The 12,728-nt window shown below is 39.8% G+C and overlaps 1 protein-coding gene across 1 annotated transcript; it reads right to left on the reverse strand.

Annotated features, from left to right (window-relative positions):
- Positions 1–7,153: 7,153 nt before the first annotated feature.
- Positions 7,154–7,864, reverse strand: LOC131681792 (uncharacterized). The gene is made up of 2 exons (XM_058962830.1): positions 7,605–7,864; positions 7,154–7,512 (listed from the first exon to the last, which is right to left on the reverse strand). Exons 1-2 carry the CDS (start codon positions 7,677–7,679, stop codon positions 7,231–7,233), a joined length of 357 nt encoding a protein of 118 aa, XP_058818813.1. The 5' UTR covers positions 7,680–7,864; the 3' UTR covers positions 7,154–7,230.
- Between the last annotated feature and the right edge of the window lie 4,864 nt (positions 7,865–12,728).

The following is a 12,728-nucleotide window of genomic DNA, read 5'->3' on the forward strand; positions in this document are numbered from 1 at the left end:
AGGGAAAAGCAGTCAGAGCCCCTTTCCCAGCAGTCACTGAGAGAAAATCCACCCAGGTGTTGGACGTAGTTCACACTGACGTATGCGGCCCCATGAATACGATCACGCCAAGCGGTAACAGGTACGTCATGCATCTTATCGACGACTATAGTCGCTTTACTGTTACCTACCTGATGAAACACAAATGGGAGGCTACCCAGAATATTATTGACTATGTGCGGTGGACCGAGAACCTTTTTGGGCGTAAACCAAGATTCATTCGTTCGGATGGTGGGGGAGAATACAATAACAAAGAGCTGCGAAAATTCTATCGTGATGAGGGCATTAAAGCACAGTACACTACTCCGTATTCTCCTCAGTCTAATGGTGTGGCTGAGCGGAAAAACAGATCCATAACGGAAATGGCAACTTGCATGTTGCTGGATAGTGGACTCGATAAACGTTATTGGGGCGAAGCTGTATTGACAGCGACTTATCTCCAGAATCGATTACCATCCAGATCAGTTCCAAAAACGCCTTACGAGTTGTGGTGGGAGCGAAAACCAGATCTCGGACATTTGCGAGTGTTTGGTAGTGAAGCATACGTGCATGTTCCCGATGTCAAAAGAAGCAAGATGGAACCAAAGGCTAGAAAATTGACATTCGTGGGCTACAGCATGGAACACAAAGGCTACAGGTTCGTAGATCGTGAGACCGATTCTATCATCATTAGCAGAGATGCCCGTTTTATGGAAATAGAAACTGGAACATCTCCGGCCGAGATTCAAGTTTCTGAAGGTCAGCAACAGAAAGAGGAAGAAATAAAACTGATTCCGTTCAAGGAAGAATTGAAAAGTTCTGAATCTGCAGATGAAGAGTATTTCGACGCTCCAGAGACGGACGATGATTTTTCTGGCGGAAATTTGCGTCAATCCGGCAGGCAAAACCAAGGGGCAGTTCCACGTCATCTAGATGACTATGTTCTGGATCATGCCGTCAGTGTAGCGGCATGTGCTGGCTCAGTGCGATGGAAGACGAAATAGAATCTCATCGAAGAAATGATACATGGGTGCTAGTCCCATTGCCACCTAAACGAAAAATCATAGGCTCCAAGTGGATTTTTAAGATTAAGCGTAACGAGAAGGATCAAATCGTCAAATATAAAGCAAGGATCGTAGCACAGGGCTACACTCAGCAGTTTGGCATCGACTTCGACCAAGTTTTTGCACCGGTTACACGCCAATCTACATTGCGGATGTTTCTGGCTGTAGCTAGTAAACACAACCTAACAGTTCAGCATATCGATATAAAGACTGCCTATCTCAATGGAATACTGGACGAAGACATTTTTATGCGCCAACCACCGGGTTTCAAAGCTCCGGGTAAGGAGGAGTTTGTATGTCAGCTCAAACGAAGCATTTATGGCCTTCGTCAGTCGGCACGTTGTTGGAATAAAAGGTTAAACGAATTTCTGATGAAGCTGGGATTCAAGGTGTCTTCAGCGGACCCATGCTTATACGTGAAGTGCACGGGAAATGTGAGAGTGTACTTACTGGTATACGTTGATGATATACTTCTCGCATCAGCTGACCTAGCGGAGATGAAGACAGTCTACGACAATCTGAGTAATGAGTTTGAGCTCACGTGCTTGGGCGAAATTAGACATTTTTTGGGGATGGAAGTGCAGCGCGAGAAAGGAATCTATAAAATTCGACTAACGCAGTACATCGACAAGCTTATTACTGTACATGGTATGGAACACGCAAAGACCACAAGATCACCAATGGATTCCGGATACCTGAAAACCGGTGAGAGTAGTCAATTACTGGAGGATTCGACAAAATATCGGAGTCTAGTAGGTGGATTACTATATTTGTCTGTAGCAGCACGGCCTGACATCGCTGCCAGTACGGCAATACTTGGACGAAAGTTTTCAGCACCCACAGAGGCAGACTGGATTGCAGCAAAACGCGTGCTACGATATTTAAAATTTACACGCGAATATTTTTTACGATTTGGTGGTGCAGTAGATGAACCGTTAATCGGATACTCCGATGCTAATTGGGCTGGAGATCCTGTAAGCAGACTATCAACTTCGGGAGCTGTATTCTTTTACGCTGGTGGTACGATATCGTGGACAAGCCGCCGGCAGCCGTGTGTAACACTTTCGTCGATGGAGGCGGAGTATGTCGCCCTTTCAGAAGCTTGTCAAGAGACTATCTGGTTGAGGCAGCTTCTTCGAGATTTTGGTGAGGTACAAACAAAGCCGACTATAATCAAGGAAGATAACCAAGGTTGTCTTGCCTTCGTTCAATCGAACAGATCCAGTAGAAGATTCAAGCATATCAGCACCAGAGGAAGGTTCATTCAGGAGTTGTCTGAGAAGAACGAAATTGCTTTGGAGTATTGCCCAACGGATATCATGGTCGCAGACGTTATGACCAAGCCTTTGGGACCACAGAAGCATGGTCAGTTCTGCACGATGTTGAGGTTAGAGTATCCTTTGTGAAGTGAATATTTGTTGAGGAGGAGTGTGGAATAGTACAACAATAATCCCTTCACTCAACTCTGATGTAACTGCACTTTGCAACTTGGCAACCCTGGCACCGAGCGCATTTGGAGGGAACCGCCATTCTTGTAAAACCGTTTACCGCATACAGTTCAGTTTATTTGCACTTCAAATAAATCTTCCGTTGTAGTGTTTCTCGCGTGTGCATATTTCTTTCCGCTGTGAATCCGAATTCCTCGAGGTTTGTGCCAGCTCTGCCATCAATCATTAGTTTAAGTTGATCGATTGAATGGATGAATTTTGACGAACCTTTTCTTGTGATGCATTTTGATTCCGTACACCCTTTATAGCCAATTTTCAAATCAATCTAAAGTGTTTAAATAATTAACGACTCGCCCTTTAGTAAAGGTTTCATAGCCTGACCAAACTATAACCAAGTCAATAAAACTTCTATCTACTCTTTGTTAAAACTATTGTCCCCCATCTTGTAAATAGAATTGTATCCCTAGTTTTAAAACATCTGTGAAATTTTTCATAAGTATTTGTTCCCCCTTTTGTGTACCAAACTATATTGTTAGTTTTAAGATAACTGTAAATATTTCCTAAAAATCTATTACTATTGAATCCCTTGTTTTAAAATTTTTCATAAAAAAAAATCTTTTGCCCCCTCTGTTATATATAGAATTTTTTTTCTAGTCTTAAGATAGCTGTAAATTTTTTCTCTTTAATAAAAAAAATTAAAGGGTTGTGTACAGGACACGACCACGGTGACATTAAAAATGTAGCTTTTTTCAAGAGCGTGCAAATGTATTTTATCTATCACACATATCGACTCAAGTTCTTGCTCACTCGCCTGTTTTTTATGTTACAATTTGCTATATACCCTCCCAATTAAAACATAATTTATTGAAGGTCTTTTAACGGTAATCTATTAATTAATCAAGTATCTCACTAGGTGATTGGCATTATATGGCTAATCCATCTAGTAAAAATAGGCTGGTCTGTCCAGAAAATATATTTAAAAGAAAAGTTCCATATTTAGAACCGTGACGAGGAAGCCCACGCCCAGCAACGGAAATATACAGATTCTTCATGAAATATGAAATTTCATTTTCCATTTAAATTTTCAATAATGTATTAATGAACTTAAGTAAACAATCTTAAGGTTAAGTATTTCTTGATCGATTAGTGGTGAAAAAAAAGAAATTATTTGATAAATTACATTGTTATGCAACGTTCGCACTACCAGTTAAAACGGGTTTTATGCTATCTTGGTGACATTTTCTCTTGTTGCTAATTATTAAAACGTGTTATAACTCTGTAGTGTAAACATTGTATTATTAAACCAATTCTGCAGCGTTTTATGTTATATAGGTGTTTTATGTGGTAATAGGACTGACATAATTATATCTTCAGTACAGCGGTTTGTTGCATAATTTCAAACAGATATATTTTAAAATTTAAATTAGTATACCTAACCGTTCAATTTGTTGTATACTTTAAAACGCAATTAGAACTGTGTTTTAACTACATAGGGCAGGACAGATACTCTGACTGGATAAACTGGGAAAACAATTTTAAGTCCAGTAACGATTAAGACATGGTTTGAATTTGAATCGAAAAAGAACACCCGCCTAAACTGCTGCTGGGACGGTAAGTTCTGTTTTAAAATTTTCCGTTGTGTACAGTACGAAACAAAAGTGTTTGAAATTAGAAAACAAAAAGTTCTGCTGGGAATGTGATTGTTTCCGATGCAATTACACTCAGGTTTTTTTTACGCAGGGGATACAGGCCGTGCAAATGAAAACCGCCTAAATTTAAAAAAAAAACGCGTAAATGAAAACCGCGGAAATTTCAAAATTCGCGTAAAAAATACCGCGTAATAAAACCTGAGTGTACTCCCCTATATAAAATACTACGCTGCTGAACAGTGCAATAACTACAGAAGCACGTTGTCAGATGCCTTACTGATAAAAAACTAGGAGTGGGTAATGTCCGGGACGTAACCGCGGTGTTGACGTAGGACTAAACTTGGGCATATCATATGACATTCATGGATAATTTGAGCCAATGCACTTTTTGAATGAATGTTTACTGGAAATTTCATGTCGAATGAGATTGCCACATTCACTGATTTTCTAGGACTTGCAAAAACCTTCGGGTTTGTAGATTAATTTGATAAACATTTGCTTATATGAATCACTGGTAAATGTACACAAGAATTGACAGGCGCAAACTTATTAAATGGAACTTTCTAATTCAATTCTTTCTCCATTATGTTTTCATCCTAAAAAGAACGGTTTGTAGATAACTATGTTTGGTGATACCAGACGAGAATCCTTGCTAACGATTCGAACCTTGCCCGAATTCGCATCTGCTGCGTACATACACGAACATTCCCCTTTCGCAGCTCACATCGAATGAGCATTGTATATCGGAATGCGATCTCTTTTATAAACTTCTTAGTGCAGATGGTAGTCCATCCCTTTGTGCGACAAATGAAAATATTTTCATCATTCCACATTCACTAATGTTCTAGAAAGATTTGCAAAAACCACCATTCAAAGCACGGCTAATTAATGCTTTTACAAAATCAATTCTATCAAAATTTACGGTAAAATCTACGGAATCTACTACACAATTGTTTTAATTATTTCCCAACAAATCGCGCAAAAATCTGTTCCGTACAGCACAGCGCAAATAATTGACGTTGGAAAACAAATCGGCAACTTCAGCTGCCAAACACTTAGAAACGATCGAAGCATTTTTCCGTTAATATCACTTTTCTGACTCAAATTGTTGTAGGTATTTTATTGCTTCCGTCCAATTGGTAAGTTTATTGGTTTTATCGCACATTTTTCGGATATTATTATAGAAAATAACTAACCCGATAAGAGGGAAGTTATTTTCCAACGCACGAAATGGAAATTTCAATTGTAATTCTTCTGAGAACGATTTTGTGGTCCTAATAAGGACCGTTTGTTGTGAATATTATTTCGCCGTTTCCCGCTCGGCATGATGATTATTCGCTTGGCATGGATAGCGCACAGATTGGTATTTTCCAACAAACTAACCAGGCAGGCCTCGCTGGCTTCTTAAAGGGCCATTACGGCTGAGCTCCGGAAGAGTAGGTTTTGAAATTCTGTGCAATCTCACGGACCACTGCACTGGAAGAGCAGCTTGCGAATTAGTAACTCTGTCCACTTCTGAGAGCAATGAATTTCACGCAGGGCGACGACTGTTCTTGGTTGGCAGCGATAAGGCAGTAGCTATGATTTGGTTGGTGGTCAAAATGCAGCTTCTCGTTGAGCAGCACACGTACGTGTGTTCTGCTCTGTGGCTTACACACGTCTGGCTTTAAGAAAAACTGTGACACCCATATTTATAGGTTTTAGCATTAATGTTGATTCGCATTAAAAGTAGTTTTTGAACTTTTTAAACAAGTTTTACATAGCAAACAAGGTATCAATAGCAAGCGTTGAACGTTTTCCTTTCGATTTATGAAACAAAATTAGTAATTCCTTGAGTAGGAGAAAAGTTATTAGAGTTCAAAGTGTACGTAACGCATCCGTTTTGAAAATTTTGAAATGACACCCAGTATAGTAAAGAAAGACGTAAGTCCTACGTCAAAATATGAAACATATGAAAACCAATAGGCTCTTTACCCTAGGCAGCTACAATGCGCCGTAAACATGGATTAACAAGTTACAACGCACACGCATGCATAAAAATAAATATATTTTATTCAAACGCAACACTCTTAAGCAGCACACACTGTATTGAATTAAATCCAAACCACCCCGCCCACCCACTTTGCAAATCATTCTGTGACACCGTGCTGGTACCCGAAAAATCCGCACACGGCCACCGCTGCCGAAAATGCATAGCGTCTACCGCTTATTGTAGTGCCCACACGCTGCAGCCATGATCTTACCCGTTCGACATAAGAACAAAAACTGATTCAAACGGGTACGCGTCACCTCTATTTATAAACTAACCGTATATGGTTTAGTCACATAGGTGCGAGTGTGTGCAAATGCCAACGTTGCCGAAAATCGATAGCGCTTATTGCATCGCCCGGAGACGATGTTGTTCGTATGAGACAAGAGCAACAACTGATTTAAACGGATATGCGTCGCTTCTATTTATGACTTTTCGTCTTTCATTGAGTCACTAAGCTGCCCTCTTTTGACGGCTGTGTCTGAGAAATCTGCCTCACGAATGGTAATTTTCCCGTTTTTCGTGAACTTTTTAATTTTACCAATTTCCAAAAGTCTACTTTTATTGGGGAGATATTAAATTATTACCAATATTTAAGTTAGGTGTTTCTGAATCGGTTGGTGTATGAATGATTAAAATCCATCTAGTAATATCGGAGTTATAAGCGTGCAAACCTTACATAGTTTCGTTACATGGGAGATAGTTTAGATTTTAGAATGACACCTAGCCCCAGATAGTGGAGTAAGACATTTTTAATGTCAAAAAAATATTTCAACATTGTAACCTCCTAGTTTTAAGATATTCAAAATGTAAAAGCAAAAGAATTCAGCACCGCCAAGCTAACGCATTTGTGCCTATCAAATAAACGAAATGAAAAAAAAAAATAAAACTTCTTCCGAGTTAGCCCATAAGAATTCTTCAACTTTATAAAAAACACATACACCATTGATTTTAAAAGTGACATTTGTTCAAAAAACTAATATTTATCACATATCAGAACACCACAACCTTCCAATCCACATTCAGTTAACCGAGCTGGCACCAGAAGATGCACTTCCGTTCAGTGCCATACCGGCATTCCTGAGCACCCAACCTGTGCAGGCATAGAACTGTCCCTGGTTTCCAATCATCGAGGCCTGCTGGACGCAGCTGGCCAGTTCCTCCTGGGCATTAGCAAGCACCGCATCCCTCACCTCCTGAGGAGCGGTTGATCCGGCAATCATCAAGTTCAAAACCTGCTCCGTTTTAGCTACCCTTTCATTAACTAAATCCTCAAACGTTGGAGCTGCACCGGGCGATTGAGCCTGTAGGTAAAACATTGAAAGTTATTTAGTTCTGCGTTCGTTACGAAAAACCACCAACGGACATACAAATTAACCGCAAATTAGTTACTTACTTCGACGGGTGTTATCGTTGAGACCATCAGAACAGCTGTTGCCACAACCATCAGTAGGAATAGTTTTGCGGACATTTTCAAGCCTAACCGAGCGAGTGAAAAGTTTTTATTGAAATTCCTTCCGGTGGTGGTGGTGGTGGTGGTTATACACACTGCTGCTTAGTAGCTCTGTAGGAGCACTAGTTGTAACCGCACGATGATAGCCGGATGCCTGCTAGTGGAATGAAGTGAAACACTAAATTAAATTCTATCATTGAAAGTTCCATTGCTTTTATATTAAAATGGAAACCAGATCCAGTCGTAGTTACTGTAAGATGATAGAGGGAAAGTATTTACAAACAGTCGTTCAAATAGTTGTTTTTAGAGACAAAACGGCAATTAAAGGGTGGAGACGGGAACATCGCGTATCTTTTTAATAACGTTGACTATAAAGCTTTTAAAGCCATGGCGTGTGAATGCAAGAGTTGGATAAGGATGTGGAGCAACAAGATTCTAGAAGAAATTTTCTTATCTACAGTAGATAGGCTATCGCCATAAACTAATTTGTTATTGTAGCCTAAGTATGTTTTAAGATTATATGCAGTTAATCGTTATCCAAACAATTTCTCTTCAAAATACGGAGCTTATGAATCATTCAAAATCTAGAACATTTTCTTGCCGTCAGTGAGAAATTGCACAAAACAACTTCTCGCGGACGGTCAGATTCATTATACCAACAAAATGTTCCGAATTTTATATGATTCAGAAGCATCCCATAAACATTCACAAACAACAGACTTACTTCAAAGAAACCAACAAAGCGAACAGCACGAAACTACTCTTCGATGTATCATCGTTAGCCTAATGGCCCTTACATTGAGAGTCGTTTCTAGCACCCCGAACGATGTACATTCTTAGCGGAGCTTCTTTTAGTGCGAAACAAGTTCCAACCCATGTCATCTTCGCGCGCTTTACTGAAGCTCATGCGGAAGCGATCCCCTGTCCGCAACTCCCCGTTCGACATCTGATACGAAACCATCCGTTCACATTGCTAATGCTTCGGCAATCAAATTTTATTGCAAAATTTTCGAGGTTCTTCCGGAACATATTGCTCATTTTTTCCCCGATGATATTTATAAATGCATTATCTACTTCTTCGAAGCGTACGGGAGAGTGCAAATTTGGGGCGGCTCCGAGGGAATTGGAACATTTTTACGGTTCATTTGCAATTGGAACAATCGTCAAATTGATAGGCATTCATTAGGTATGGAAAACGCACTGAGATCCTTTCGTTGCCACGGAACATTAGCCAATGCTCTGGCATGCTGAAAAAGGTTCGCGTTTATTCAAAATGTCAGTCCATTTCTAGCCTGGGCTTTTCGCGAATGAATTCCAATTGGTAACCGACAAATGCGCAAAAATAGAGTTACAGTGTGTACCATGAAAAAAATGTCAAAATTTTAAATGTTCATTTTTTTGACAGAATCGAATAGTTTTTTTTATACCACAATAAATGTGTGCACGGATAAACATTCACTCAAAAAAATCTGCACGTTAAACTTATGTGAAAGCTCATATAGATTGATGTTTAATGCCAGCCTAATTGTATTATCTGACTACTATGAATATTATTTTGACACCTCGTGACATCAACGTGATCAATATGTGCGATGTAGGGGAACTGGGGGTAAGACGGACATATTAGGGATAGATTGAAAAACAACAGAGTAAGAGAATGTTCATGTCAACATGTAATACTCTATGTTGTAGCTCCATATGTTGGCTTTCGAGTGCCCAGAGGGATTGTGTTACAAAAATCAACAAGTATCATTTTTAAAGAACTGAAAAACGAAGAAATATCTTCACTTTTTCCAGACTACGGGTGAAACGGGGGTAAGTGGGGGTAAGACGAACATGTTGCAGAAAGGATGATCACAATACAAAATATTAAAATTTAAAGTTCCTAGCGAAGGTTTTGAATGGATTGTAGTTCTTTTTAATATATACGTTCAACTCGAAGTGAAAAATAACGTTTTGGGGTTCGATTTAGAGTTGAAGCAAATGGTGTATTTTCTAATATCGTTTATGCCGTTGTCATAAAGAGAGCTATATAATCAGTTCAAATGATCAGTCAGAATCACTTATACGAAACTGAAAGGATATATATTAAATGCGTAATTGGAAACATCAGTTTCTCGATTACACACAGCCATAGTATGGGACCTGCACAAAATCGTGTACCATTTCCAGGTTCTAGGAATTCGGTACTTAGGGGCCGTACACAAATGACGTAGCTTTTTTCTGGCGATTTTCGACTCCTCCCTCCCCTCGTAGCATTTGGTCACAAAATTCTAACCTCCCTAAATGACGTAGCATATCTCTAACCCACCCCCCCCCACGCAACGTGACCGGGAGATGAAAAAATTACATATGTTTTTCAATTCTTTTAAATATATGTCCTTACAAAATGTTTGACGACTTTTATCAACATTTTCATTATAACAGCAAATTGCCTACAAAAGAAGCCCATTTCATGACAAATATAGTGTGGATAGTTTTGTTTAGAATTTTACATGTCATAAAGCATGAAGAAAAGTTCACAATCCGGCAGCTGCCAACGATTTTAGGAAGCATAAGCTCAACTAAATTACTAAATTTTCTTTGATTGAATCCGAAAGAAAATTTAATTCAGCTACCAAAATAAGTTTACTAGTTAGCAATATTAGCTAACTAATGTGGAAATTTTAATCCGCATGAAAAATCTATCCCTTTCTTTGCGAGCCTGCCATTCCGCGAACAGTAAAATTTACAAAATGAAAAACCGCGTGAAAATCAACTTAGGAATGGAGGAAGATTAAATTGTTTTCTCTAATTAATGGGTTTTGATGCCCGCCAAAAAATTTAAACTTAATGCTACGTCGCACAACTTCTGACCCTACCCTCCCCCTCGTCACACTTCGTCACAAATTTGGTGTACCCCCCCTACCCCCTAAAATGCTATGTCATTTATGCATGACCCCTTAGTCTCGGTCACATTAACGCACATCCTGCAGTCTACTGCATGTGAGACTTCAGTTAACTGGATGGTTCTCCACTAGAGTGACAGGAAAAAAATGACCCCTATCGGCCCACCCCTGAGTCGATTCCTAGTCCCACCAGGAGTACTTGCTCCAAATTTGAAGCAAATCGGATAAGTCTAGCTACCGGACCAACGTGCCTGAAGTTTGTATGGGATTTTTCGACAATTTACGTGTAGAAAACCCACAAACTCGCATTTTCGCCGCTAGGTGGCACTATATGCATCGTATTATCATTGTAAGTGAAAATAAGAAAGATAATTTAATTCCCTACAAATTTGTTGAATATTGCTAGTCAATCCGGTTTTGGTAAAAGAAGTTATTAAACTTTTAACGAAGTGATGTCTGAGTCAGTTTTGCAAGGGGCCTAGCAGTGCATGATTGTTGATTCGCACGAACTAAACACTTCTGTGAAATAATGGTTAGGTTTAGGTCAATAGTATGTTCGGAAGATTTAGAGTAGGTAATACGAGTCATGTTTTGGTTGGATAATTTTAGTTCGACATTTTACAGCATAGAGGGCGCCAATACTAACTTTTCAAAGGAAAGAGATAGAGATTAGGTGTCTTCCACAAAGTTGTAGAGCAAGCATTTTTAAATAATTCTTCCGAACATCTCGATATTCTATCTCACTCCAATGAAAAGTTAGTGTTGGCGCCCTCTATGCGGTTACAGGTGCAACTAAAATTTTCTAACCAAAACGTAACTCATAGTATGTACTACAATTCTTGTGAACATACCATTCAGCTAAAGCTAACCATTATCTCACAAAAATGTATAGTTGGTAGTAATCGAGTACCAATCCGCAACCATGCACTGCCAGGCCCCATGCAAAACTGACTCAGACATCACTTCGTTAAAAGTTCAATAACTTCTTTTACCAAAGTCGGATTGACTAGCAGTCTTCGACAAAGTTGTAGGCAATTAAATTATCTTTCTTATTTTCACTTACAGTGATAATACGATGCATATAGTGCCACCTAGCGGTGAAAATGGGAGTTTGTGGGTTTTCTACATGTAAATTGTCGAAAAATCCCATACAAACTTCAGGCACGTTGGTCCGGTAGCTAGAGTTGTCCGATTTGCTTCAAATTTCTAGCAAGTACTCCTGGTGGGACTAGGAATCGACTCAGGGGTGAGCCGATTGAGTTTTCAAAAATTCATTATTTTTCTGGGCACTCTATTCTCCACGTTTGATTGCTAGAATTTCGTTTTTACACGCGAGACATTCATATAAGGACGAATCAATAGAATCAATCATGTCCCGGTTCGAGATGTACTAGCAAGCCGCGATATTCTCTACATGTCCCTTATATACACGTTCCTCAAAACCATCAATATCCAAATTTAAATGCCCCTATCTTTTCTCTTATTATTCCCAGAAGTGCCCTCTTCCGCCTACCGTACCCCAACGATGGTTTGATACGACTCCAAGACGAGACAAAACATCTGTCGAATGAACCAACAACACGAGATCTACAGTACAACATCACACACGCAGCGCGGTGTGTTCCCGATCCGTATCTGAGCCGTACTACGAAATCGTCTGGAGGAACCCCTGCCGGCTCGAGGAAAACCGCCCGGCGTCCCAATACTTGATACATCCGTTCGAATCTGTAATCCTGGTCGTTGATTCCTGATGCCGGAAACTGAAAGTTTATATCCCCCCCCCCCCTGTTCAGCCTTGTCCACCCTCTCTCCCATGTCTCTGATACACAGATGTATGACTTCACCCCTTCTCCCCTTGAATATCTTCCCAAAACTTATGTGCCCCCTATCTTCTAGTGTTAGTTGATCAATCCGTTCGAATCTGTAATCCTGGCCGTTAATTCCTGATGCCGGAAACTGAAAGTTTATATCTCACCCCCCACCCCCCTTCAGCCTTGTCCGCTCTCCCTCCCATGTCTCTGATACACAGATGTATGACTTCATCCCCTTCTCCCCTTGAATATATTCCCAAAACTTAAGTGCTTAGTTTTAGTTGATCAATATTTAATCTCGTTAAGAAATGCCCAACAGTACCACTACTTTAAAATAGCCCTAATTAATTCCCCTTAATCTTGAACCA

The sequence above is a fragment of the Topomyia yanbarensis genome, chromosome 1, assembly GCF_030247195.1.
Source record: "Topomyia yanbarensis strain Yona2022 chromosome 1, ASM3024719v1, whole genome shotgun sequence".
NCBI classification, from domain to species: Eukaryota; Metazoa; Arthropoda; class Insecta; order Diptera; family Culicidae; genus Topomyia; species Topomyia yanbarensis.

Bases quoted from the DNA above. Each gene is read 5' to 3' on its own strand.
- LOC131681792 (XM_058962830.1), bottom strand. From the start codon at position 7,679: ATGTCCGCAAAACTATTCCTACTGATGGTTGTGGCAACAGCTGTTCTG. The intron at 7,513-7,604 runs GTAAGTAACTAA...TTTTACCTACAG, and splicing joins CAACGATAACACCCGTCGAA to GCTCAATCGCCCGGTGCAGC.